The 26,320-nt window shown below is 41.4% G+C and overlaps 1 protein-coding gene across 1 annotated transcript; it reads right to left on the reverse strand.

Annotated features, from left to right (window-relative positions):
- Positions 1-512: 512 nt before the first annotated feature.
- RABEP1 (rabaptin, RAB GTPase binding effector protein 1) lies at positions 513-25,895 on the reverse strand. The gene is made up of 16 exons (XM_009074405.1): positions 25,696-25,895; positions 24,356-24,516; positions 18,153-18,272; positions 16,728-16,863; positions 15,805-15,983; positions 14,009-14,134; positions 11,394-11,861; positions 9,636-9,740; positions 8,804-8,920; positions 7,466-7,564; positions 5,940-6,080; positions 5,034-5,223; positions 4,687-4,742; positions 4,096-4,194; positions 3,289-3,405; positions 513-1,149 (listed from the first exon to the last, which is right to left on the reverse strand). The coding sequence occupies exons 1-16, from the start codon at positions 25,826-25,828 to the stop codon at positions 1,048-1,050; spliced, it is 2,349 nt and encodes a 782-aa protein (XP_009072653.1). The 5' UTR covers positions 25,829-25,895; the 3' UTR covers positions 513-1,047.
- Positions 25,896-26,320: the final 425 nt, after the last annotated feature.

Below are 26,320 nucleotides of genomic sequence, written 5' to 3' on the forward strand. Positions count from 1 at the left end.
TGCTTGGTGCCACATCAGACCCAGTGAGGAGGGTCAGGCTTTGCTCAGCACCTCTGTGACACCTCATCACCCACCAGAGCAGAGCAGACCTGCATCACCTCGTGCCAACGCTCACCCAGGGCACAGGACTTCCACCTGCTGGTTTTTGTTTGGGATTTGTTTGGGTTGGTTGGTTTTGGTTAGTTTTTTTCTCCACAGAAAAGGGGATTCTCAGCTGTAGAGATGAGAAACAACTGGTTATAGTTCCACATTCTAAATGACATTTGTGAAAAGAGGTTACAAAACAGTGCAGTTCTTGTGCTTTTCTTTCAGTATCTGAATTCAACAGAACAAATGGCAAAGAAGCTAAATTCTCAGTACACATTTCTTTTTTTTTGATTAGCATTTCTTTGTCCAGGAGAGACACAGCTCACTCATATCCACCTTTCAGCAGCATTCAGATTCTTCAACACAGAGCCAATGGTTTTAAAAACAAAAAGTACTGAGTTATGAAATAAGATCAATATCCAGTGTCCTGCTAATAAAGTCATATTTTAATATAAAATATTCATACAGCATACTCTACACCTCATTCTCTCTGCTAGCTGAATACTGTTACTGACTAGTCAAACAGAAAAACTTCAACCACTTTGCTCTTCAACGTTTTGGAGGGACAATATGGTTTTCCAGCAGCTACTTTGATCACAGTAGTGGGGGAAAGGACAGAGGGAAAGACAGGGGTAAATGTTCCAAAACTCTATTAGGTTACGGAGTCGGCTGAAAGAGGGAAGTTTTTCAGAATGTAAGGACTGATCCCACTCAGTGGAACACGAAACACTGCACTCATTAGTGTTTCCATTAGAAAGTTCTCCTTCCTACACTGCAAGTCACCCTCGTGCTCTCTTCCTGCCCAGTACGAAACCTTTTTCCCCTCTAGAAACAAAACTTAAGTCATTGCTCCCCTCTGGTGTCTTCTGCTCTTTCGGTTAGAGTTAAATAATAATTAATGTCGCTATAAAGATGAGTTAAAAACCCCAAAGGCAGCCTTGGAGCCTGCTCATCAGGGTGTCATGTCTCAGGGAGCTGATTAATGTCCGTCAGTTTTGTGTCGTTCAGGATTGCACGGATTCTCTCCAGGGAATCTGCCTGCCGGATCCGCTCCAGCTGCACCTACAGGGAACCAACAGAGGCAACTGAGTAAAACCAAGGCAAGAGCACAGAGCCAGAGCAGAGCAACCAGCAGCCCAAGGACCTGTGTGAGCAGGAAAGAGAACACAGCATCTCTGGCTGACAAACACAAGCTGTGATGCAGCACAACTTAATTCAGGCCTGGGAATGGGAGGAAGGAAGACATAATGCTGTTGTGACTTTACAAAAAAAAAAAACCCAACACTTTCTGGGAGGCTCAAGCAAGTCATCATCACTGTGTTTTGCCTAATATCCAGTCCCTGACCCCAAGCTGGCCAGGCAAACTGGAGATGTGCAAAGTAAGCTTGGACAGAAAGAACCTCTAAAGGAAGTACAGAGCAGCCCAATGTGCCTCTCAAGATCACAGCTAAAATGCTCTTGGAGGAAACATCCCATTTCCAAGCTCACTCCTGTTCCTTGCTCTGCTGACAATCTAGTTTAGGCTATTTCTTACACACTGAAAAAGTGCCCAGCAGAACTGTGGTGAAATGAATGCAAAGAAAGCACAATTTATTTGCTTATCACAGTCAAACCTTCATGTTCTTTGTATCAGGGTCTGGGCTTTCAGTCATCAATTCCCATGAGTGGTTAATTGATTTTTAGCCCTCCCTCTCCACTGCTGATGCCCTATTTGGCCAGTGGACACTCACACAAGAGGTACTCACCAGGCTCTCTGCTGGCAAAGCCAGGGAAGGGAATATCCCAGTCTGCCTGTCACAACAAAACCACAATCCTCATGGATGGTGATCTCTTTTACACACACACCTGTACTATGTACAGTGGAGATGGCACAAGCCACTGTTTACACTGCAAGCACTAACTGCTGAGCAACTGATGTGCAATAACTGCTTAGGGCAGAAAGAAAACACCAAATGCAGAGCTATGACTCTTGCTGAGCTCATTGCTGAAGTTCTACTAAACCAGCTGCAAGTTTTGGAGGAGTTCAGCACACACCCTCAAAGTGAAGGATATGTTTGCTCCAAGAACTGAGTAACCCAGTGCATGCAGGACTTGGGAAAAAAAAAAAAAAAAGATAAGAAAAGCTGATGACAAACAAGAAGCAACTTCCCTAGCCAGGACAATTCAATGGTCTCCTTTGTCCTACCTACTCCTCCTCCAGACACAGCCAGAACAAAAAAGACAGATCTCTATTGTCCATCCAGCTAAACTCTGTCTAGTAAACAATGTCCCATACTTTGGTTTTAGTTTTCCAAATAAACCTGAGTAAGATTTGTGTTTCTCATTCTGCTGAATGTCACAGAATCTGGCCAAGGACTCAGAGGAGATGGGGCTGAAATTCAGCACCTCCTCTGTGAGCAACATTTCTAGGCAGTGGAACATAAGGGGGTGCAAATACTGAAACCACAGACCCTGAAGGCAGGACCAGCCTGGTCTGGCTTCTCCAGGACACAGTCAGTCCCTCTGCAAACACACACTGCAGGTCCCTTCATGCTCTCTACACTTAGCAGCAAGAGAGAACAGCCTGGCAAACTGGAATCAGCCTCTGCCAAAACTCCTTCCTTCAGCCACCTCTTGGCACCTCATTGCCAACCACAGGTTCCACTTACTGGAGGAAACACAAGGACAGCAAAGTGGCAACAGCAAGATTAAGACTTTGGGATAGTATAAACAGAAATCAGCAACCATAGCACAAAGAACCACTTCATATATTCATATCCAACAGTACAAATTCCATACTTTGTTCTCAAATATTTGCATCCTGATGATTTGCTATGAAAAATAACACACTGGAAACACCAGGAGAGGGACAGTGAAAAACAGGGAACTAAAGGTGCAATCATTTCTGGCTCTCTGCAGTTTCTTTTAGTACAATAACTGTCTTTGCTGCTGACAATTGGTTGAATCAAGTCATCAGAAATAAAATCCCAACAGGCTTTAATAGCAATATCATTCTGGGAATAGCTGATCAGTTTATTATACTAATGACCTTTCAAATAGTTCATAAATACCAACACAAGAAAATTTACAACTGCTACTTCTTATTTCACACAGCTCTGGAGAGAATTGAAATGCTGAAACACAAATGAGTGAAATGAAACGAAAATGAGTGAAATAATGAAACCAAAGTAGCACTTGACTCACTGATTGCACTTCCCTTACCTGAAGCGTCTGAGAAAGCTTTACAAAATCTCTCTGCACTTGCTCACTGACATCTAGTTCAGTCTGCAACCGCTGAGCTTTATTCTTCTCTTCAAATACCAACTGCTCAAGGTTGGCCTGAGGACGAAAAGATTCTTTATGCCATGCTTAAACTGAATTAAAAACCAAGAGCTTGTATAAACTGATTAAAGCATGATAGTAGAGCAAAGCAGCAATGGCTACTCACAGAGTCCTGGCAACACATTAAACCAATCTTTCTACACCTCAGTTCTTCTAACTGCAAAATCAGGGGCTAACACCCATCAGACAAACACCCTCATGAGACTGGTCAAAGCATGAAAAAGCCCAATGTCCTAACAGCACTGTGACCAAGGACCTCAAACAGCAGAGTTTGAGTTTTAATGACACATGACCATAGCTAAGGGCAGTAACCTGCTGCTGAAAATGGAACTCTCATGTTGTTTCGAGTTCTGGTCAGAAAAGTATTTGGGGGAAGGAAAAAACAACCCCAAAACCAGAAAGATTGAGATTGACACTAAGGCAGGTATGGTAGCCCAACTTTGGAAGTCAATCCAGAAGAGAGATTAGCAGCAATTCAGACCCACCACTTGACAAATCCAAGCAACAAGTGATTGGCATGATTTCAACTGCATTCAGTGGACACTACTTCCCTGTCAGCACTCCAAACATTTAAAAGCTTTCCCACATCTCCAGCATTCCAAAGCTTCCCTTAGTGACACATTCTCTGAGCACAGCTGATCAGCATCACAGATGCAGGTACACTTCATTCCCAGACATCATAGCTACCTTTGCTGCAGTCTCCTTCTTCAGCTGTTCTTCTAGACTGTTCTTTGCTTCCTGCAGACTCTCCAGCTGCTGCAGGTTCTCCTGTGAAGAACTTTCCAACTATATAATAAGAAGAAAATGAAGTATTAACTAAATCTCCCAATTTCAATAGGAAAACTTCAATTTCATTTCCATCTCCCACAGTCTCTCCATAAGGAAGCAAAGCCTAAGCATCTTTCTGGGACTCAGAATAACCTCTCCTAAATAACCCCTAAATCACCTCTCTAAATATTATTATATATTATACCTCTCTAAATAACCTCTCCTAGGGACAGAAAAAACCACCTGAATAACATCTCTCTCTCTATTTCTTGTTGGAGCTGGAGAAACATAACCAGACCTGACATTTAGGTCATTATTGGGGAGCCTAAAATTAGTTAGGAATTAGTTAACTCCATTATTTAGGCTACAGATTAATAACTAGACAAACAACTTTTAAGGAACAGAAATATGAACCTGTCCCACTCCTACACTGACATCAATACAGAAAAATAGAATCCTTAGTTAAAGCCCAAAACAACCCAAAAATCCCACAGTGAAAAGGTTCCTTACCTGTTCCTTTTCCACTTTTATTCTTTCCAGTTCAGCTTTTAAACTGGAAATGGAAGCTGAAAACCAAGAATATTAAAGATTAAATGCAAGAAACACAGGAAATTTTTCATACCCTGTTTACTTCCCTTAATATTTAAAGGAGAATTAAGGCTGTACTAAATCAAAGGTAGCTCAAAAGCAAACAAGCAATTGCATTTCTGTTTTCAGCTGCACAGCTCTGGGCTATCTGCTGTTAAAAATGGACAGTATTCAGAGTTCAGGTGACTTGACATATCACAATATCAAGTCTTTGTGCATCTTATTAATTTCCCATATTCCTATTTTGAGACCCTTTCCCTCCCGCTCACCTATTTCCTCTTTGCAATTCTCTATTTCCAGCTGTAGAGTTTCTTCTATATTTTCTTTCAAATATTGTTCAGCTTGGATCTGTTCTTTTAAGAATAAAATCTCTGCCTTGAGCTTCTCCTCGAGGTGATCTGCTGCAGTTCTCACACTGATGATATCTTCACGGTACTTTAAAATCAGCTCCCGGAGCTCCTGGATCAGGGATGAGCAAAGGAGGATGTGTGAGCCCCAACAGCCACAGCATTTATCAGCACATCACCCAAAGACTCTGCTGCTCCAGGGTCTGTCCCACCACAACACATCCTGCTGCCTCCAGCAAGGTATGAAAAACACACAGAGTTTGTCTGGCCACAGGACACAGAGACTTCATGTGAGGATTCATGTCCCCACAGGCCTATGAAGCTCTTCACCCTCCTCAGTCCTTTAAACTCGAGTGTAAGGGAATGGCCATGAAAGAAATGATAAGGCTTATCATTATTGAAGGCTCAGGATTATTACTGGTCTTATCTGCACAGAAGGGACTGACTTCACTTGACTTGAATCAATACACTGGAGCCCTGATGACTGAACACTTGTGTGCCCAGTGGTAAAGTACACCTTAAACCCACACTCCCCTGACAACAGAGCAGTTCTCAGGCCACAGTTGGCTCATTTATTATTATACACCTTAAACCCACACTCCCTTGACAACAGAGCAGTTGTCAGGCCACAGTTGGCTCATTTATTATTATCTATCCATGCTGATGGCACAGGGGATCACTGTTGGCTTTGTACATCACAGATTTCCAGGGTTAAAATCCCAATTACTGCTCATTGTGCTGTTTGAATCAGCTTTTTGATAAAGAGCAATATTCCAGGGAGATCTAGTCGTATGCATTACTGGTGTTAATGACTTCAAAGTGCTTTACCTCTGCTGCTTCTGGTAGAATGAATTCTTCAGCTTGCTGTAAGGACACGTGCAAGCTGTGTTTTCCTTGAAGACTTTCATTATCTTTTTGCAGTCTCACCAACTCTTCTGAAACCTGTTCCCTTGACTGGGTCAGGACAGCCTGAAACGCAAAGAAAAGCATAAATTCTCACTTAGGGTCACGCTCAGATCTCTTTGTGCCCCATTTACTATCCCTGTTTTTCAAAGTCTGGTGAAGTGATAATCTTTGTAAGGAAGGGAAACAAAATGATGGTGTGGATCAACACAACCAGTTCCCTCTTGCTTGGCCTAGGCACCAGAAATAAAAGCAAGATCAGCTTTAACAGGCAGAGAGGAGGAAGCAAATGATCAAAACAGCATTGTGCAGTCTCCCACTTCTCCTCTGTATTTATCTAGCTGTGCTCATGGAGGGCAGGGAGTGGGGGAATCCTGTGTGGTTCCAGGAACTGGCAGTGAGGTTAAAAATCCCCTAAGCACTCAGCTGTAAAAGCTTGAAACATTCATCCTGAAACTTTCCATGGCAGGTGTCTGTCTCCCACTGTCTTCTGAGGAAAACATCCAAACAGCTCATCCCTTGTAAAGAAAAAAGGATTAAGAGGACATTGCTTTGCTTGCATTACAAAAGACAAAAAAAAATTCCAGTGAACTTTCCCAAAGGGAATGATTGCTCTGGCATGGGGAATCAAGGGCTTGAGCTCTGACAGAAGCTGTGGCAGTGCTGGTGAGCAGCATGAGATGCAGACTCAGATCAATACACTTTCTGAATCTCCTGCACCTCTCAGGCAGAACACCAGAACATCTCTGCAAGCCATTTTCTGACGTCCTACAGACAATCCCAGAGCCCAGAAATGGGGATTCATGGATTCTCTTAGTCCCTGCAATGCTGTGCCAGGGAGGAATAAAAAAAAAAAAAAAAAAAAGATATTTTATTCTAACACAGAAGGGAATGAATTGCTCTAAGGAAGTCAGACTTCGTTCTGCCCTAGAACACAAGGTCCTACTCCTATTCTCTGGCTTAATTCCAACAAGATGCTCAAAATAGTTTTAAAAAGTGAAGTTGCCACACATATCTCTTCCTGGGTGTTAAGGCTGATATTTCAAGTCTGACCTGTGAAACACTGACCTGTGAAACTCAAACTCAAGAGAGGATTCACTAGTGATGGAACTTGTGGTGAATCCTTAAAAATCATCTTGAGAAAATCCACTGCCTTCAGCTTTGAGGTAAAATTAAGCTACTAAATGGGTATGAAATGTCTGTAACGAATGAGGGGAAATTGGCCAGTGATCTCCATATTCATCAGCATGCACACAGACAGCATCACACACTGACACAAACTCTTCCAGTCCAGTACTTGCCATCAGAGCTCACTGGAGCAGCACCTTCACATGTTAAGATGCACAGCTCTCTCCAGCCAACCAGCAAGACCAAGTCTTTTACAAACACTGAGCTCCAAAGGTCACACAAAGAGGGTTGGTCAAGGGATCTCTGGGTTTAACTTGTCTTACCATTTGCTCCTGGACACTCCTCTTTGCTTGCAAAAATGCCTGCTGCAGCTCATTGAGGAAGTTCTCTGACTTCTGACACTTAGCCATAAGCAAAGAGATCTTAAAAAGAGAAAACCCACAAAGACATGTAAGAGATAAAGCACGAAACAGATTTTGGGAGGGACTAACCACCAAAGTTCTCTTGCCTGTTACCATTACTACTAAATACTTCACAATTTCCAACTAATCCACTGAAGCTTATGTTGTTGACTCCTCACTCAGCAAAGCAGGAAGGCAGCTCAAGGCAGCAAGGAGATGCTTTGCTTCTGTACCAACAGTGTATTTATACTCTGTTTGCCAAACTCTAAACAACAAATCACCAGTTAATTCTAATCACATTTAAATGTAAGCCAGTTCAGAGACACTGCAGGGAAAAGGCAGAAGTTCTACCTAAGCTTTTTTAAGTAACTTTTTGTACATGTCTCTACAAATCTCCAAATACTTTACAATTAAGTTATTCTACAATTTTGGACCAACTATCAGTACTCAGTGATTCATTAACTGCATGTCTTCACCACAAGTCCATTAACTGGGTGTCAAGGATTGGTGACAGCAAGTGGTGGAACAGTACCACTCTTCCACTGGCCAGGCCATGCCCAAGAACACAGAGCTCCTTCTGCATGTTTGGGCCATCTTCAAAACTCAAACACTACTCAAATTCCAATTATCACTCCGTAGCGGATTTCAAGATTAGAGACAAAATTTTAGTGCCCAAGTTGGATAATGTAACAGATTTCAAGATTAGACACAAAATTTTAGTGCCCAAGTTGGATAAGACGTTATTAGAGGCATGTTAGATTTATCTATAAGTTGAGGCAGACTCAGGTGGAGCATAACTATGTTATTAGAGGCATGTTAGATTTATCTGTAAGCTGAGGCAGACTCAGGTGGAGCATAACTAACCCTAGAAGTTCTCATTTGTGCTGCCTCCACAGTCAGCAGTCCCTCTATATCATAGAATCCTAGAATTTAGGGGTTGGAATGGACCTTACAGATCATCTAGTCCCAACCCCCTGCCCTGGGCAGAGATACCTCCTCTAGATCAGGTTGCTCAAGGCTCATCCAGCCTGGCCTTGAACACTGCCAGGGCTGGGGCAGCCACAGCCTCCCTGGGCAATGTGTTCACCCTCTGCTGAGCAAAATCCATGAGGCTTTTGCAGCTGCTTTGATGAGCTTTAAAGCATCAGTTTTTCCCTGGTGGCTCCTCATGTGTTCTTTGCTTTCTAAGTATCTACAGAAGATGAGTTCTTGTCACACAATTTTTGAAGAACACTCCATCTCAATTACTTGAGCTTGTACCTGATTAGAGGAGTCTTCAGCACTTTGTTTCATGTAATCCTCCAATTCCTGTTTATCTTTCATTGTCTTTTCCAGCTGGTCATTAGCCTGTCTCAGCATCACCTGCAGCTTTTTCACCTGGGTTGTCAGAACAAAGCAATTTCATTTTCTACTCTCTTGGGGAACATTTCTTTCCTGAACCCATCACACCCCAAACCATAAAACAAAGTCCCTCAAAAATCCTATCCAACCCAGAAGTTCTTTTTGTTCTGAAACACCCTGCAGCAGAGATTATCCCTCTAAGGAAACATGGGACATCACACTGCACTGGACCATCGCCATGCAATGACTTCAATCACTTATTTCAAAGCAGAATGTGACTCATGCCTTCCACACCCATCTGAAAATTGTTCTTCAGTATATGGCAGGAAACAAATATCCTCCAAGACTCTACAGTCATTTTATGCTGCTAGGATGAGATCCTTTTCTGTTACCAGTTCTTAGAGTAGCAAAGATAATAGAATTTAATGCATGACAAGCATTCTCAAATATAAATTATGAAAGATACTGACTTCAGCATAACACTTTTTATAGAACAGTGCCCTTACAGCATAGTCTTACAGCACAGTCCTTCAAGGTGAATCCCTAAGAAATACATACACATTGGGGCTTATGACCACACATGAATAATAAATCAGGTGATGTCAATAAAATGTCAGAAGTGATCCAGATTTTAAGTATGTTGACATTGCTCAATTAAAACCAATGAATAAAACAGCAGATGGTTCACTGCTGCATCCTTAGTCGTTCAAATAGCTGCAAAATCTTGCTGAAGTTAAAAGAGAAATCCCACCTGGTCTCTTGTCTCAGCCTCCTGGATCTGGATGCCTTGCAACTGCTTCTCATAATTGGAGCACATATCACAGCGCCTACCCAGCTTGTTCCCTGCATTCTGCACCTGGAGAACACAGAGTCATCACTGCCACAAAGGCCACCAAAGTCTTCAAGGAATGCAGGAATGAAAAAAAAATGTGATGACAAAATATTACAGGTAACAGTGGCAGAGTCATGTAATGGCAAGACTGAGTTGCTCTGAAAGTGAAGGATCATGTCAATCAGCTGCAGGATATCAGCTGTTCCTGGCAACATTCCCACTAGCATACAAGCAATAAGCTGTGACGTGGAAAAGTTCATCAAGTCATTCAGTGTGTCCTTTTGCCATATAGAAACCAAACTGGAGACAGGAAAAACTAGGTTTTTCCAGGGAAACAAGGAGTAATCCAACTGCCATTTTGGAATTGCAATGGTTTGGGCCAAGGGGACAAGTGGAAGTTTTATCAAAGCTCCAGCTGCAAGTCAAGTTTGAGCTGGAACTGTATTTGTATTTGCTGCTCCATGTCCCACCCACACTGAGAGGCATTCACAGATCCAGTGTGTGCTCCTGCCTCCAGAAACATGTGGGAAGCAGTGCATTTCTCTTCTGAATCTTAAAAAAGGGTTGGAGTAAAGCATCACTGAAATGCCAACAGGGCAAAGAAACACTCCAGAGTAGAAGATTTAACTCAGCTCTGAGATGAGGACAATGTAATTTTTCCAGATATAAGAATCAGTAGGAATGAAAAAAAAAAGCAGCTTTACAATATGTTAGGATAGACCTAAGTAATGATTTGCACATATGCTGAATTTCAACATACTGAGGAAATAAAAATATCACTAGTTCTTCATTTTTTCTCTCCTTTGCCTGATCTGTTCTCCTTCACTGCATTGTCACATGCCTTTTTTTTATGTCCATCCTGTCTTCCTTTCCATTCATTATGGATTTTTATCTCCCCCTGCCTTTTCTTCCCCTTCAAGTGTTGCTCCTTGGCCTCTCTTCCTCTGAAAGGATAACCACAGGAACCCCAAAATACTCTTATTTTCAGCAAGAAACCAAATGCAAGCCTTGAGCTGCCATCACATAAAGCTGCTGAAAAACTGATAGGCAGAACACCCAGAAGCAACAACTCCCTGGTCACCCACACTGAAACTGGCAGTGTTCAGCCTCATCTGATGCACATCATTCTCACAAATCAGTTTGTGATGATCCAAGTCCCCAACCATTCTCTGGAGCTTCCTCTGTGGTAGCTTTGTGTGTTAGGCACATCTTGGCTGCTCATTTCCAAACTGCACCCTGTGCACAACTCTCAGTAAAGCCCTTGGCACACACAGCAGCACTGTCAGCTCTGTTCCTTCTGGGAATCTCTACACTTTGCTAGTCATCTCCAGTTCCACTGTAAATCCCTTTCCTTAGCTTCCTATTTTCTCATTTTGAGTTCTCCCATCTTTTTTTCCCTCTCTCACATGATTTTGAGCTCAAACACCACCTCTGCCACCCTCCCAAAGCCAAAACCACCCTGTGTTTGGTAAAGCTGACTTGTCCCACAGGCAGAGCCAGCAATACAGTTTACATCCAACGTGCTTTACCTACAGAAGCATTCCAAGAGGGAAAACAAACAGCTGCCTGTGATGTGACCTCTTTGCTTTCTCACCTGGAAAGCAGAGGAGGCAGAGCTTTGCCTGGGAGACAGCCCACAGAGCAGTGGGCACAGCAGTTGGGTGCAGAGGGACTCACCTCCTTCTGCAGCAGGTTCCACTCGGTCTCGCTGACCAGGCGGTAGCCGCTGGGGGACACGTAGGCGCTTTCCACGCCCTGGGTCACGCTGGAAAGCAGCGAGGCTGTCTCCTCCTGCTCTGGTGTCATTGCTTTGATTGCTTTTTCCTGATCTTTGGTTAACATGAACCCACTTGGCATTTGCAGAGATCCAAGGGAAGCTGTATCAAAGTTCTCGGACACTGAATCCGCTCCAACGAGTGGTCCAAAATCCGACTCGTCCAGGTTCCCTGCAGATTTTGCTTTGTTGTTGTATCCTAAAGCTTTGGACTGTAAGGATCCAGATGTGCCCAGACTGTCTGTTGACTGTGCTCTCCGTAGTCCATCTTTAAACATATCAGTATCTGATTTATTGAAAGATTCACCAGAAGAAAGCAGCAGGTCTGCATCCAGGGAATGAACTGAGCCATGGGTGCTGTTCACATGCACCTGGAGTTGAAAAACAAGGAATGAAAAGATTAAATGCTCCATTTTAGAAGCCTGGTACAAGAAAAATGTTGGAGACTACTTATCAGACATGGTAAAGGCAAACTGAAATTTGCTTTGGCAAGAACTAAGCTTAAGATGGCAGAGGAAAGGACAGAGGACAGAAATGTGCCAGCTAGAATTAAAAACAAAATAAAACAAGTGAAAAGGAGTCTTGAGTTAACAGAGTGCTTTTGTAAGGCTCTGTCTTCCTGCCAGCCAAGCAAGGACACAGTCACCTTCCATCTCCCAACACTTAAGCAAGATGCTTCTTCCTCTAAAAGAGATACACTTGCAATATCCCTTCTACAACTGTAATCTACACAAGGAAAATATTCCACTTCCATAAGTAAACTCAGAAGGCTTTTGTAAAACAAAAAAGACTTTGCATCAACATCAAAATAAATGAAGAATGATATACTTCAAATCTACTCTACACTGACAACGTTCACCTATTTCTTTCTTTTGCTTTGAGCATCTGACAAAGTATCGTAAGACAGAAATATTTTCTTTACAAGATTATTTGTACATAAAATAAAAGGAAAAAGGTTGGGTTTAAACAGAGAGATATCCTGGGGAATGCCAACACCAAAAGCCACACCAACAGTCCTGTGACGTGTATGAGGCATATTAAGTCTCTCTTGATCTATTTTTATTTTTTTTCAGCACTGAAAAGAGCAGCAATGCTTTATTTAAAAAGCATATGACTGCTTTCAAAATACCTTCCAATATATTATGTGCTTCTGCTTTGCCACTAGACACCAAGAAACAACACTGAAAATCAGCCTCTGGAGGAAAATGATCCTTTCTGCAATAGCTGCAGTAGAGACTAGCAGGCTGCTGGCAGCTCCTATAGGTGTTTATACCTATATGTTATGTACTACTGGTTTATGACTGCTGTAAATGTCTTGGTTTAAGCATTTTTAAGCATAATATTTATATTTGCAGGTATATATATATGAGCTCAATTTCATAATAAAAATGTCAAAGAGATTACAGACATACAAACTGCATCTTCAGACAGCAGCTCTTTGGTGATAGCCAAACAATGATGAACAAATCATCTGTCTCTACTGCAAACTGCTCAGAGAAGAGCTCAGAAGTCAAATTATGCCAAGTTGTAAGACATGATCAATAATATGACTTATTACAACACCTAGAACACTATGAATGGTGATAAATAACAACAAACCCAAATACATACACAAAACCAAAACACTTTGGAAACTAAGCCCTTTCTCAACATGTAAAAATTGCCATTATGTACAATTCCTAGGATTAAATCAATGCTGTCATTAAGGGACTAAAGAATATCCAAGGAACTGAGATTAAAGGAACCATGAGAAGAGCAAATTTTTGTTCATCACCAATATGTCTCACTTGCATACCTGGACACAGGAGGGTTAGTTTACACACAGCACTTGAAACAGACAGTTGTGTCCTTACTGTGGGATAAAGGGTAGAACTAAACCTCAGCTACATTTAGGTGCTGTGATTCTGAACATCTTTCTCCATTCTGAACTGTTATAAATCCCTGATAGGAGTAAAGGGCAGACTCTAGAAGCATATACCTTTTTGCCTTCAAAAAGGATAAATAAACCAAAATACTGCCTCACTGCAAATCCTCAGGTCTCTTGAAGCTTCATTAAGTTTCTACAGCACAAAAACTTGTGGGCTTTTTATTAATTTTTCCTTATTTTGAGTCACAAACCCAAAATGGAAGCTGTGAAATGATAAGCACAGAACTCAACAAGTAGGTTAGCAAAGCAGCTACAATGCACTTGCTGCATGTTCAGATGTAATTGGCTTAATTCTGAACATCTAGGTGTGTTAGAATGTGGTTATAAATCCCAAGAGAATCTAACAGAGTTAACATCCAGAATGCAAAATGTAAATTACCATTTTTAACAGCACCTCTCAGGACTGTGCACTATTGTCTTCCAACCTTTATTAGAATCTATATATTCAACTGCAACTCCAAGGACTTTTTTTTTTATTGCTTAATAAGAATTACAAGCTGCAGAGAATAAAGGGCACTAACTCTGCATTTGTATTTGCAATTAACACCCTGAGGAATGCCCAAGTGCAAGTGAAAGATCCAACTGTTTTACCTCTTCATTAGAGAGCTGGGTAAGGGTTTCCTCAGGGGCCAGAGAACATGAAGCTTTTGTTTCATCATCTGAATCTTTTTGCTTCTCCTCCTTTCTCTTGCTAAGCCTTTGCTGATCATCTTCTTCCTAGAAATCAGAAAATACATATAAAAGGGAATTCAGTTTTGCCATAGTAGTAAGGACATGAGCTTTCATGATAAACTAAGCTACAGGTAAGACACTGGAAAAGATTATTTTGGTTAAAACCCAGTGTTTATCACATAGAATCAAAGAATCATAGAATCAATTGAGTTGGAAATGATCTCCAAGATCATCCAGTCCAACCCTACCATGGCACTAAGTGCCACATCCAGTCTCAGCTTGAAAACCTCCAGGGATGGTGAATCCACCACCTCCCTGGGCAGCACATTCCAATGCCTGAGCACTCTCTCTGTAAAAAATCTCTTCCTGATATCCAACCTAAACCTCCCCTGGCAGAGCTTGAGTCTGTGCCCTCTTGTCCTGCTGCTGGTTGCCTGGGAGAAGAGAACCCCCACCTGACTCCAACCTCCTGTCAGGGAGTTGCAGAGGGTGCTAAGGTCTCCCCTGAGCCTCCTCTTCTCCAGGCTGAACACCCCCAGCTCCCTCAGCCTCTCCTCATGGCACTTGTGCTCCAGTCCCTTCACCAGCCTCGCTGCTCTTCTCTGAACCCGCTCCAGCACCTCAGTCCCTCCCAAACTGAGGAGCCCAGAAATACATAAATACTATTCATTTAAAAATCTAGTATTCATTTCATAAGGCACCTGAAGAGGTTCAGGTGAGAACTTACTTTCCTAGTTTAGTGGCCAATTCCTGTTCTAGAATTATTCTAGTCAAAGAGCACATTACTTAGATCAAAATTCCCATTATAGGGATTACCAAGTAAGTGACAAAAACCAGCTGGTACACTGACTGCTGCATAGAACCTGGGAACATATTTGCATCCTTAAAGGCCCCACTTAGAGCCATTATACCAGCATGAACATAAAAACACAGTGTGAAAACAAGAAGTGCTTTGACCACTCTAAACGACGGAATACAAGGAAAAAGAATCACAAGAAAGACATCACTAAGTCACAAAGCACATACACAACCACTTGCTCAGCCTCATTTAAAATGAAGCTCTTAATTTATGCCTAAGCTACATACTGTATTGAAAAATAACTTCTTCCATGGTATCATAGTATGCTAAGGGGTTGGAATGGAGCTTAGAGATCATCCAGCCCCAACCCCTGCCCTGGGCAGGGACACCTCCCACCAGAGCAGGTTGCTCCAGGCTTTAGCCAACCTGGCTTTGAACACTGCCAGGGCTGGGGCAGCCACAGCCTCCCTGGGCAACCTGTGCCAGTGTCTCACCACCCTCACAGAGAAAGCTGCTTCCAGTTATCTAACCTAAATTTCTCCTCTTTCAATTTATCTTCAAATCTTTTCCCCTAGAGCAACTTGCTCTCCTGACATCCTTAACCCACGTTTTGCCTCACAGATGACTGTTTCTTTCTCCAAGACTAACTTCTGGATATTATCATCTTTTCATGTAACAATATTGGCAACATCACTTTTAAATTACTGTATCCATTAGTATCAAAATATTGGCCCGAAAAGGGAGTTTGTCACAGCTCTGAGCTGCCATTCAAGGCAAAATTTCCATCAGAACTGTCAACTCTCATTTTTTTTAGGTATCACACTTGTCTCCAACATGTGATTTCCATACCTGTTACACCACATTAAACCTACAGTACTACAAAAAAGGCAAAGAAAAGAGGAAAGCAGCAAGTAACCTGATCCTTTTTTTTCAGTTCTTCCACCTGTCGGAGCTGCTCCGAGGTCAGGACGATCTCCATGCGCTGCATGTCCCTCATCAGCAGCCTCTGAGACTCTAGGAACTGGTCATTGGCTTTTTGCCACGTGTGTTTGAGCTGGTTGTGCTGCTGTCTCTCCTGCTCTAGGAGATGGCAGACTGCAAAAGGAGAGAGAGTCTTCTGAACCAGAACTGTTTCAACAGCTTTTCCAAAGAGAAGCGTTTTCATGAATAAAAGACATTTTTGTTCTAATCAGGACAGTCAGGCCTTGCTCAACAACTATTTACAGAGAAACAAAACATGTTCTTAACTCCCAAACTTGGTTTGTGATTAGAGATGTATTACTGACAGGTTAAGATTTCCCAATGAGAAGACTAAAGCCTCAGCTTCATCCAGGAATTGTAACAGCTGATTTTTTAGTGCTGGTTTCAAAAGATTATCTTCTACATCCATATTTATTTCAGCAGCAGGTTCCAGTTTGCCTGCATTCCTCTGCAGTGATTCTGGACTGCATTGCCATGCACACTTCCACATCCACTCCAGCACCAACATTCAGCACTGACCTACCTCAGGGAGCCAGACCAAAACATTATGGAAATAATCCTTATAATTGTACACAGGTAAGAGACACCAATAAAATCACTTTAGTGAGAATGAACCTTGCAACACTTTAAGAACTCAGCAGAAATTCAACAGCATTCTTGAAGGAATGGCTGTTGCTTTTCTCTGTCAGAAGAGAACTCCATATTTAACTCTTCTGCAAACATTTCAAGGCCTTTCACATTGAAAAGTACTGTTTCTTTAAATCCAATTCAAATAAGAAACGAGAAAAGAATTAACAGCTATTTTGGGTTTTGCATCCTTAGTGAAAAAGAGTCAAAGGACTATTTTTCTGTAGGTACCTTCATGCAGTTCTTTCCGTAACTTCTCTGCATCTTCTTGCAGGACTGACTTCTGTGTGTTGAGAACAGCCACATACATCTCCAGGTCTGTCCTACAGGACTTCTCAGCTTCCAAATAATGGTTCAGTTCTTTAACCTGAATATAAAGAAGGAAATCAATCATCTCCTTGGGGAAACACCCTCAAGCATTTCCTTCTTGTTAAAAGTTAGAGCATCGCCTGATCAGGTAATGTAAAGGTGCTGAGGGACAAGTTTCTTTCTAGCAATCACAAATATTCAATCACCAGTGGTATTTGTATTTATTTCTGAATACTTTACTCGTTAAAATTCTGCTAAGTCAAACCTATCACTGAGAGTTGGAGCACAACAGCAGCAGCACTGAGCACAGAGATGGTAAAGAGGCAAACATCTGAGGAAAGCAGACAGTGCAGCAATCCTTTAATCAGTGCTGATAAGCCAACAACAACCAAGCAGGACTTGGAGATGGTTTAAAATAGAGTCAGTAGTCAGAAAAACATGACTATGAGGCAAGCTTGAACTAAGCCTAAGAGAAAACTTAAGGACAGACAAGAAACAAACCGTTCGAACTCATGAATGGATATATCAATGAAGAGCAATTATATCAAGAAATAATGAAGAAATACATTTGGATTTTTTCTTCCTGTTTTTTAAATAGCAACATTAACAAAGAACTGGAACAAGTGTCCTGCAGAGGCTGCAGAATCTCCAGTGAGAACCTTTTAAGACAAGGAGTGTTTTACAGACATCTGTCAGACAGGATGCTTGCAGAAATGGATCCCATCTTGGAACAAGGATCAGACTGAAAGACTTCTTTATGGCACTATTCAGGTTTATGGTTTGCTGAGTCAGAAATCACAGGAGTTTTTATTTTAAAGGAAACAGAAGCCTTCAGGCAATTCTTAACTGGCTCCACAGAGCTGCTATTCATCTTCCTCAGCGTAGCATGGGAGGCACTGATGCCAACCCAGAGTTCAGGCTTTGACTGCCACTGATGGTGGGGACAGCTTCTCCTGCCCTAGGAGTCTTCCATCTCCTAGCCTTTAAGCCTTTGAAATGGAGAAATCTGACTCCCAGAGTCTTCTTGACTTCAAGCACAACAATAATCTAAAGGCCAGTGAGTTGGAGAGGTGCAAACCACATATTTTCTAGAGTATTTTCTGTTACTAGTAGACCTGAAGCCATGCAATTAATTCTAAGAACAGATGACACATATACTGCAACCCTCAAAACAGAAAGATGGAAAAACACATAGGTCATATGTCATTTGAGCTACAGGAGACAAAAAGTTTGGTGCTTAAAGAGTTTCACAATACACCTTTAACTCTCTTACAAAATCTGACTTATCTGCATCGAACTAGCATGTTGTAAGACATAAATCAGGATCTAGTTACAGCTCCACCTCACCTTTGATGCCTCCAACTCTTTTATTTTTTCTTCAGCCTCTGACAGCTTCTCCTTCAGGGCTGCAATCTCCTTCTCCATAGGCATCACCACCGAGCGCAGCTTCTCAGCATCTTCCTGTGCCTGAAGTTAAGGCAAGAAATCATAACACATTATCAGAGTTTTCACCACAACAGTTTGGATTATTGGTGACATTTGGAGAAAATCTCTATGCCAACAAAAACAGCTGACTAAATTTCTACTTTCAATACTGGTCTTACTGCTATTTATTCAGCTCAGCAGCATCTCTGTGACAACAGGTTGATATTACTCCATTCACAGAAGGCAGCTGAATTTTAAAGCCATATATGGATTAGGCCATGAATATCTGAATGAATAGTTCATATATTGATCTTGATGCCTGGGAGGAAATGTACAGATCAAGCATTTCAAGACACATACACTTTTCCATTATTAAAGGCCTAACTGTCCTGCAACCTGTTGCCACGTGGAACACAGCAGAGTAACACCAGAAGTGGTGAGGAACACGTGGAGAGGTACTGGGCATTCACTTACTCCAAAGTTAAAAGAAAAAGGATTTACACAGTAGATCTTTGTTCTGGTTTGGAAGATCATTTTTCAGCTTTAAATTACTACTGAAGTAGCGTCAGGTTTTGGTGTTAATGTACTAACTATTTCAACCTATATAGAGACAATTTATCCCAAACCCCCTGATTTTTTCACAAAGTAGGTCTGAAAAGATCAAAGGACAATGGAATGAGAAGGCTGATAGAAGTGGGGGAAAGGAGAAAGTATCGGGTAAAAATAGCAAGAATTAAAATGAGAAATAGCATTCAGTGTTCAAATTCAGAACTGAACATGACAAAGGGTGGCCCTGACATCTCCATTTCTTAAATGCACTTGGAAAGTTTCTAGTGCACCCATGAAGGAAAGTAACAGTTCTCCCAGACTCTGCAAGAGCCAGCAGAACACTCAAATATTGGCTGCAGTAGAATCCTTCAAGCCACAGAGAATGCAAGCCCAAGCCCTCTGGTGTGTGTGGGCTTTGTGTCTGAGGCTCAGAATGCTCAGTTCTTCTGCTGCAGGAACTCAGCAGGGGAGGGAAGGCACAGAACTGGGCTCCAGAAGGTTCAAAAGATGACACCTTTCCTAACCTGATCAGCAAAGACAGATAGTAAAAGGAAACATTCATGTCTGGTTTTCAACCTAGAGGTTACTCATTTGGACTTTCAGTTTCTGGTAAGTTTACTGACAACTCTATTCTGAGCAAGACTGTCAGGAAGAATAGATATTATTTGCAACCATTGATGTTTTCTAACTTAAAATTAATAGACAAAATAAAAGGTTGTTGCAATACCTGTCCATTATACAAATAGTACCATTTTAAAGCTTTAAAAACATTCTAAATACAAAACAAAATTAAATGTCTTTGTTTCATTTGTTTCTGCTATATTTTGTCACTGCTAGAGTACCAGTGAAGCCCGTGAGGAAGGCAAGGGATGTCACCCGAGGCAGTGAATTCAATACCAGGGACATGTGACTGTCACACATGCACACAGACCCTGCCACTTGCAGCTAGCTACTCATCAGTCACATTTTTCACACAGATGGAGCAGGAGTTGCACTTCAAACATTGCTTTATTCTTCATTTATTGGATCAGTTCTCTTCATTTAATGCTACCTCTAGCTGGCTTATATAGACTAAATATAGCCCAACATTTTATGGACTGTTGAATAAGCTTTTTCCTAACTATTCACGACAACTGCAGGAATATTTCATTGCCACTCTGATTTCACATGGTTCAACCCTGAATACAGAGCAACAAACGTGTCCATGATGAAACTAAGCAGTTCAAAGCAACAATCAGAAAGTTCTCTGAAAGCAAAACCAGACTGTGAACAGCAACCAACTGGAAAGACAGAACTGTATCAAATTCCACATCCAGAAAAATTACTCCAGTTTTTACTGCTTGGTAAACAGAGCTGAAGTTTGACACTCAGGTTGCAACATATTGTAAGGATCCATATTAAAGGTCAGTGTGATACTGAGCTGAACACTCAGAACAGCCTATAGCTGCTAAGAGAAGGAGTGCTGGTCACTGGGTTTGCTCCAGAGGTGAATGAGAATTACTGAGACTCCCAGATGGAGGTTAAAGCTCCCACTCAACCCTTTAATAAAATGAGGATATCTGTTCTGTTGAAAAATGCTACATAGAGACACTGTCACATGTGGCAGGAGGTGCCACAGCATCACATTTCCTGTGATATAAGGTGTTATTCAGACCCCTCCAGAGGTGTGATCCTTAAAATGTCTATTTCCTTCTGACTTTTGGCTAAACTAGCTTGGCTGTCAAAGGTTATGGTTTTACACGTGATCAGCTCATATTTACTCATGCCCTAACCAAAACCAAAGCACCCAAACCACTTCTGCCTCAGCCAAACCTGCTTCCCCAGCACAGTGGCTGCAGGACAGGCTGCAAGGCATCTGCAGACCACAGTGGGCAGATGATTCATACAGAGAACATGCTAAATATGAGTCCAAGCCATTTTCAGAGGAACAAAAACCTGCCTGGAGAAATCTCAGGTAACATTATATCCAAATTTGCTCCTTAAAACCAAGACAAGCGGAAAACACGCAGACACAACTGGAGGATTCCTCTTTAAAGCAGGAGGAAACCATTTAAAGTTCCTCTAAATTTATTCCACTGTTCTTTATCATTACTAATGAAGCAGCTTATTGTATATCAGATTTTATGGCCAACTCTGTCACAGAAATCAGATTACTCCCCCCTCCCAATTTCCCCTCTCTTGACTAACAAAAACACTTCATAACAGGAGGTTTGTCCTTTCTTGCTCTCTCTGTATGCAAAATACCTGCTCTGCAGAGTTCTGCTACTCAGAGTTTGACACAACTGTGCTGAGAAGAGTATTTATATTCATCACAGCTCCAACAGCAAACCAGAGCCTTTCATGAAGGGAAAATGAGGTCTGACTAAAAAAAGACTAGCCAAATTTTGGCAGTGGGCAACTCATCCCCATCAAGTCATTGTCCAGAGGGAGTTCAGAGAACCTGCATGGAAGCACATGCTGATATGGTAGATTGCTTTTAGAATTTGGGATAGTAAACTCCTCCCAAACCTAACTGGTATTAAAACACAATGGAAAGATAGAGAGGTTTTTATAAATCACCAATAGGTTTTCTGAAAGATGAATCACTAGGTAAGCATGTTAATCACTACACTAAGGTATCTGCCTGTTTTGAGCTGGGAAGGGAGATTACTAGAATAAACACAAAGCTTTCAGCACAGATGTCTTAGAAATTGTGGTTTTATGATAAAAATCATGGAACACACAAGTCTTCTACAGAAATTAGTTACCTGCAACCTGACAATATTTACACAGAAAAGCAAAACAGTTGCTTCCAGACAAGACTGTGTGTTCACCAGACATGCTCTTTTTGACAAGATGCTCAAGAATGCCAAACATCAGGTTTACAAGAAAAACTTGGATACCTCTGGCAAAGTAGTCACATCTAGCAAATCCAGCTCAAAATAGCATGCTCATCAAAACATTGCCCACACACCCTAAGTGCTCCCAAATCAGGACAAACACATGCACACTGGAAGCCTGGCAGCACATGTACCAGATCTGTACACTCAACCAAATCAACTAACTTCAAATTCAAACAGTTATTTACAGAATTCATAAATGCTCTAAATGCCTTTGTTATCTACCCTTCCTCTCTTTCATGGGATAAAAAAGTATGCAGATAACAAGCATAACTGTCAGCAAATATGTGGATGTGGTATTAAATTTCATGGATTTCTGTTGTAGTTTCAATGAATTTTATAGTCAAATTGAACACAAGTGAACTGAGATATTACCCAGAAAAGAAGGTTGGTGCCCTGGACTGAAACACAGGGCTGGCAGACATGTCCCTGCTCTGTCCATTCTTCTCACCTCACTGAGAATTCTAGACAATGTTTGGTTTTCTGCTAGTTTCAAGAAAGGTGATATACTATATGCTGGTATAATATCTACTTACAACCCAGAGAGCAAAGTACTTTTCTTTTCCCTCTTTTACTCCATTGTGATGTTTGTGGATTCCTTAGAACTGGCTGGAAGATGAAGATATTTTTTAAAACCCTCTTCAACATAACATAGTAACATAACATAAATCCATCCTTATAACAGAGCATGGAAAGATGGAGGATAAATACACCACTGGCTGGAAATGCCATTTTGCAGGAGGAATTGATCACAAGTCTTCAAATAGCTCATCCCAAGTGATGGAAGAACATTCCTCTTTTCACACTGACTGCTGACACATGAATATTCATTATTTTGCTGGCCAAACAGCTTCTTATGGGCTTGGGATTTGCTTGTTTGTTTTTAGGCAAAATTCAATGTCCTTTTGCTAATTTTGATCTAATTCTTAGTCTCCTTGAGGAAAAACCTCACAGGTTTAATAATGACAAAGAAGATTAAAACCCCATGCAAAGCAGTTTAAGCAATTATTTCAAGCTGCACTCTGAAGAGCAGATTTCCCCCTCCCCCTCCTATTACATAAAGTACATGTTCCTCTGCTTTGCAGGCCTAGAAAGCTTTCCAAGCTCATATTAATCAGACACTAATAAACTGATCACCAGGGATATTAATTTCCCTTTTAAAAGAGTATAGTTGGAAATGCTGTCTGCTACACTAAACTTCTGTACTGAAGTCACTGAGTTCACATGAGCTGCACTGTCCTGTCAGCAACTTGCAACTCCAACAGACATGATCAGTAAATTCAGATTACAATTCTGAGTCAGTTGAGAGAAATTGTTTTCTGGAAGTGCTTATTGGCAGTTAGTTAGCTGGGAATGCACTGCCAAGACTTTTACACTATGAACTAACTCTGCATCTTCTGGGCTGTTCCTACAAGACTAACCACACGGATTCAATTTTGAACCTTCCTTCCAGCTTCAACCAAAGACCTTTTACTCTCAATAAGCCTAAAACCTTCTCTTAAAAACAGTTTGTTTCTTACCAATTCAGTGGCAGCAATTCCATAGTCAAAACACTGGCAAACAAGGTTTACCTTGACTCCTGCCTTTGGAAACCAGGACTGCCTGAAGAGCAGTCCCACTAAATACCTACAACAATTAGGCAACTACAACCAGCAATAGTCAAGAATATCTCAGTCTCAGAGAAAGAATTCCATTTTGCAACACTAATACTGATTGTTACAACATGGTAAAAATAGGTAAAATGTTTCTTATGTGAACCTTCAAACTGCATTTCTTCTGCTGACAGGAAGCAGAAACAAGGACATGCAGTGATGTGGCAGATTATCAGAGATTAGCCTAACCCTTTACTGAATACAGGTTCATTCAGTATTTTAAAATGGTCTTCAAATACCTTGAAGACTACTCTAAGTCTGCTGAGAGATAAATTCACTTAAATGCAAGTTATTATTATAAACAAAGATTACAAAACACTGATCTATTATGACAGGTTCAATTTCCTTCCTGCCTGAAAGAGAAATACACCAAATTCTCAACCTCCACCAAAAAAAATAAAATCCAAACTCAAGACAAGGCACCTCATCTACTTCTATGAACTTTTCTTAGTCATAGATCTTTGCACAGCTACAGCAATATCTGTCCATGCTTCAGGGCAATGATTTTTTCAGAGCCTGTTGTTTGGTGACAGCAAAGCTCTGTACTTCCTCGGAGTCAGCAGTAATGTGTTGCACAAACACAGCTTACTTTAGAGGAAGAGGAAAGACATTTTAGGTACTTTGAGGTTTTTAATGGGCACTATAAATTTGTAAAATCTGAGAAAAGGAATAAAGGTGCAGAAGTGTAAAGACTATTCTATAAAACTGCAGTCAATCCAGAAAATTCTGCAGGTGGTTTTACTTGAGCTCAGCTGATATTATGACAAGGTATTTCACAAGGCCACCTGCTTTTACAGGCTGAAGGAAAAACTTTACCATCTTCTCAGGTGCAATCCTCTTACTGAATCAACATAATTAGGTACAATACATTTATGGATTCAAATGCAGGAATAGGTCATGATGACTTCCATGAACAAATTGCTGAGAGTTGGCAGAACAAGGCTGTGTGTATTGCTGAGGAGTTAGAGCAGGCATAGAATGAACCCACATCTAACACCAGAAGAGCATCCTCAAACACAAACTGAAGGACTAGATTCCACTGTACCTTTTTCATTTCATTTTCTAGGTTTTCTTCCTCCTGTCCCTCAGACAGTCTCCTCCTTAACTCTGCTATTTCCCGTTCCATGTTTTCTCGGTATTGATTCCACTGCGCTCGCTCCTGCTCCATCCTGTGGTGGTACTGGAGCTCATAGTCACGAACAGTCTCTATAAAACAGCATTTTCAAAACTTATTTTCAATGTAAATTAAAGAACAGAGCTTTAGGAACTCCCCTCTCCAACCAGGCAATGAGTTAACATAATTAATAGCTTCCTTCCCTTTGATTCTTGCCACAAAAACCAAACATATAAGCAAAAGATCCAAAGGAACTGAAACTCAATTTGTACCATGACCAGAACATAAACAAACAAGCCCCCAAAACCATGTAACTCCTAATTTCAAAGTAATGTACATGACTAACATGCCATTTAGCAGCACATCATCCAAACAAACTACCAAGGCTCCACTTATTTCCTCCAAAATGCAAAGAAATTAAAACTTCTCACATAGCTTCCATTTCCCTGTGATTTACACCACCCCCTGAGGTAAAGAGCTGTGTTTACACAGGGACAGCAGCTGGCACAACTGAGCCTTAATAGAGGTTCATGTATCTATGCAGATCATAAATAAACAGACTTTTGTGTACTTAATATACCTGAAGGTTTGTCTTCTCTGGGTGAAAAGCATAATCAGGTTATGGAAAAGCTGCCTACAGCCAACAGGCTCAGGATATTGTGATCCTGTTTGTGAAAATTTAGGAAAACAGACAGTTACGGCAACAGTCTGTTCCCATGTTGCTCCTTGCACACAGTTTGTCTCAGAAACATCAACAGCTGTGCAACATGCAAACAGAACAGGGAATAGCTCAGAGCTATCAAGAAAAAACAAAGACCCATGACTGATGCAGAGCAGCATGTGCAGTCACTAGGCTGGGGAAAAGCCCATGTGAGTACTGGAGGGACACCTAACTCTGTGAGAGCAGAACTATCTTCACACAGAAGGAGAGAAGGGAACCATTCTGTCAGCCTAAAGCTGCTTTCAGGCTTGTCAAATTACACACATCAGACTTAGCTTTGTGCAAGGATGAAGTACCACATTCAGAGTCTCTCAGAATGTTCTGCATATACATGAGACTTCCCATTGCCATGAATTCTTCTAAATTCTATCTTCAAGTGGACAGAAGAAAAACCATCAAACTCCTTTTCACAACCTTGGGAACTACACTTCATCCCTCACTTCTGTAGCCCAGTTTTGCCAAGCCATGACAAGCAGTTGTCCATATTCTGTGCAAGATCTACAGGCAAACTGAAGAGGTGGCTGATCTCAGCAGCTTGTCTGGTTGTTACCTTTCATAATGGCTTGTAGTGAAGCTACTTCTTCTTGCCACTGTCTCTTGACCTCATCGATAGCTTCCTGCTTTGTTGTCTCAGACACTGTGGCTATAGCTTTGATGTTCTCCATTTCAGCATGAGCTTCCATCAGCTGCGTCCGCAGCTGCCCCAGGTCATCCTGGGCTGCTTGCAGCACTGCATTTTGTCTTTTCAGGTCCTCTGAAAAAAGTATTATATACATTTAGTTTGCTTGATAAATTCAATCTGAAGAGTATCCATATGGCAAAGAACAATGCTCCAACAAGTGAGTGAAGGAAGCAGTGATACTAAAACACCTACCCACAACAACTGAACAAACATTGGCAGGTGTCTTTAGGGAATTTTATTGACTTCACTCGCCCTTCCCTTTTGTGAAAGAACTTCTCATGGAACAAAGCAGACACTAGCTATAAACCAAGACTCAATATACCTGCTAAAAGTGAACTGTGCTTTTAATTAGTTCTCGTTATTTAACTCTTTCTGGTAATGAATCTAGAAAAGGTAAGAACAACAGACAGAAAGGCAGTTCTTACCCCATTTTTGGCTCTGAATTTGGATAGAACACTTCATAGAACACTGCAGAGGGACCTGGATAGGCTGG

This window comes from Acanthisitta chloris, unplaced genomic scaffold (assembly GCF_000695815.1).
Source record: "Acanthisitta chloris isolate BGI_N310 unplaced genomic scaffold, ASM69581v1 scaffold12465, whole genome shotgun sequence".
Lineage (NCBI taxonomy): Eukaryota > Metazoa > Chordata > Aves > Passeriformes > Acanthisittidae > Acanthisitta > Acanthisitta chloris.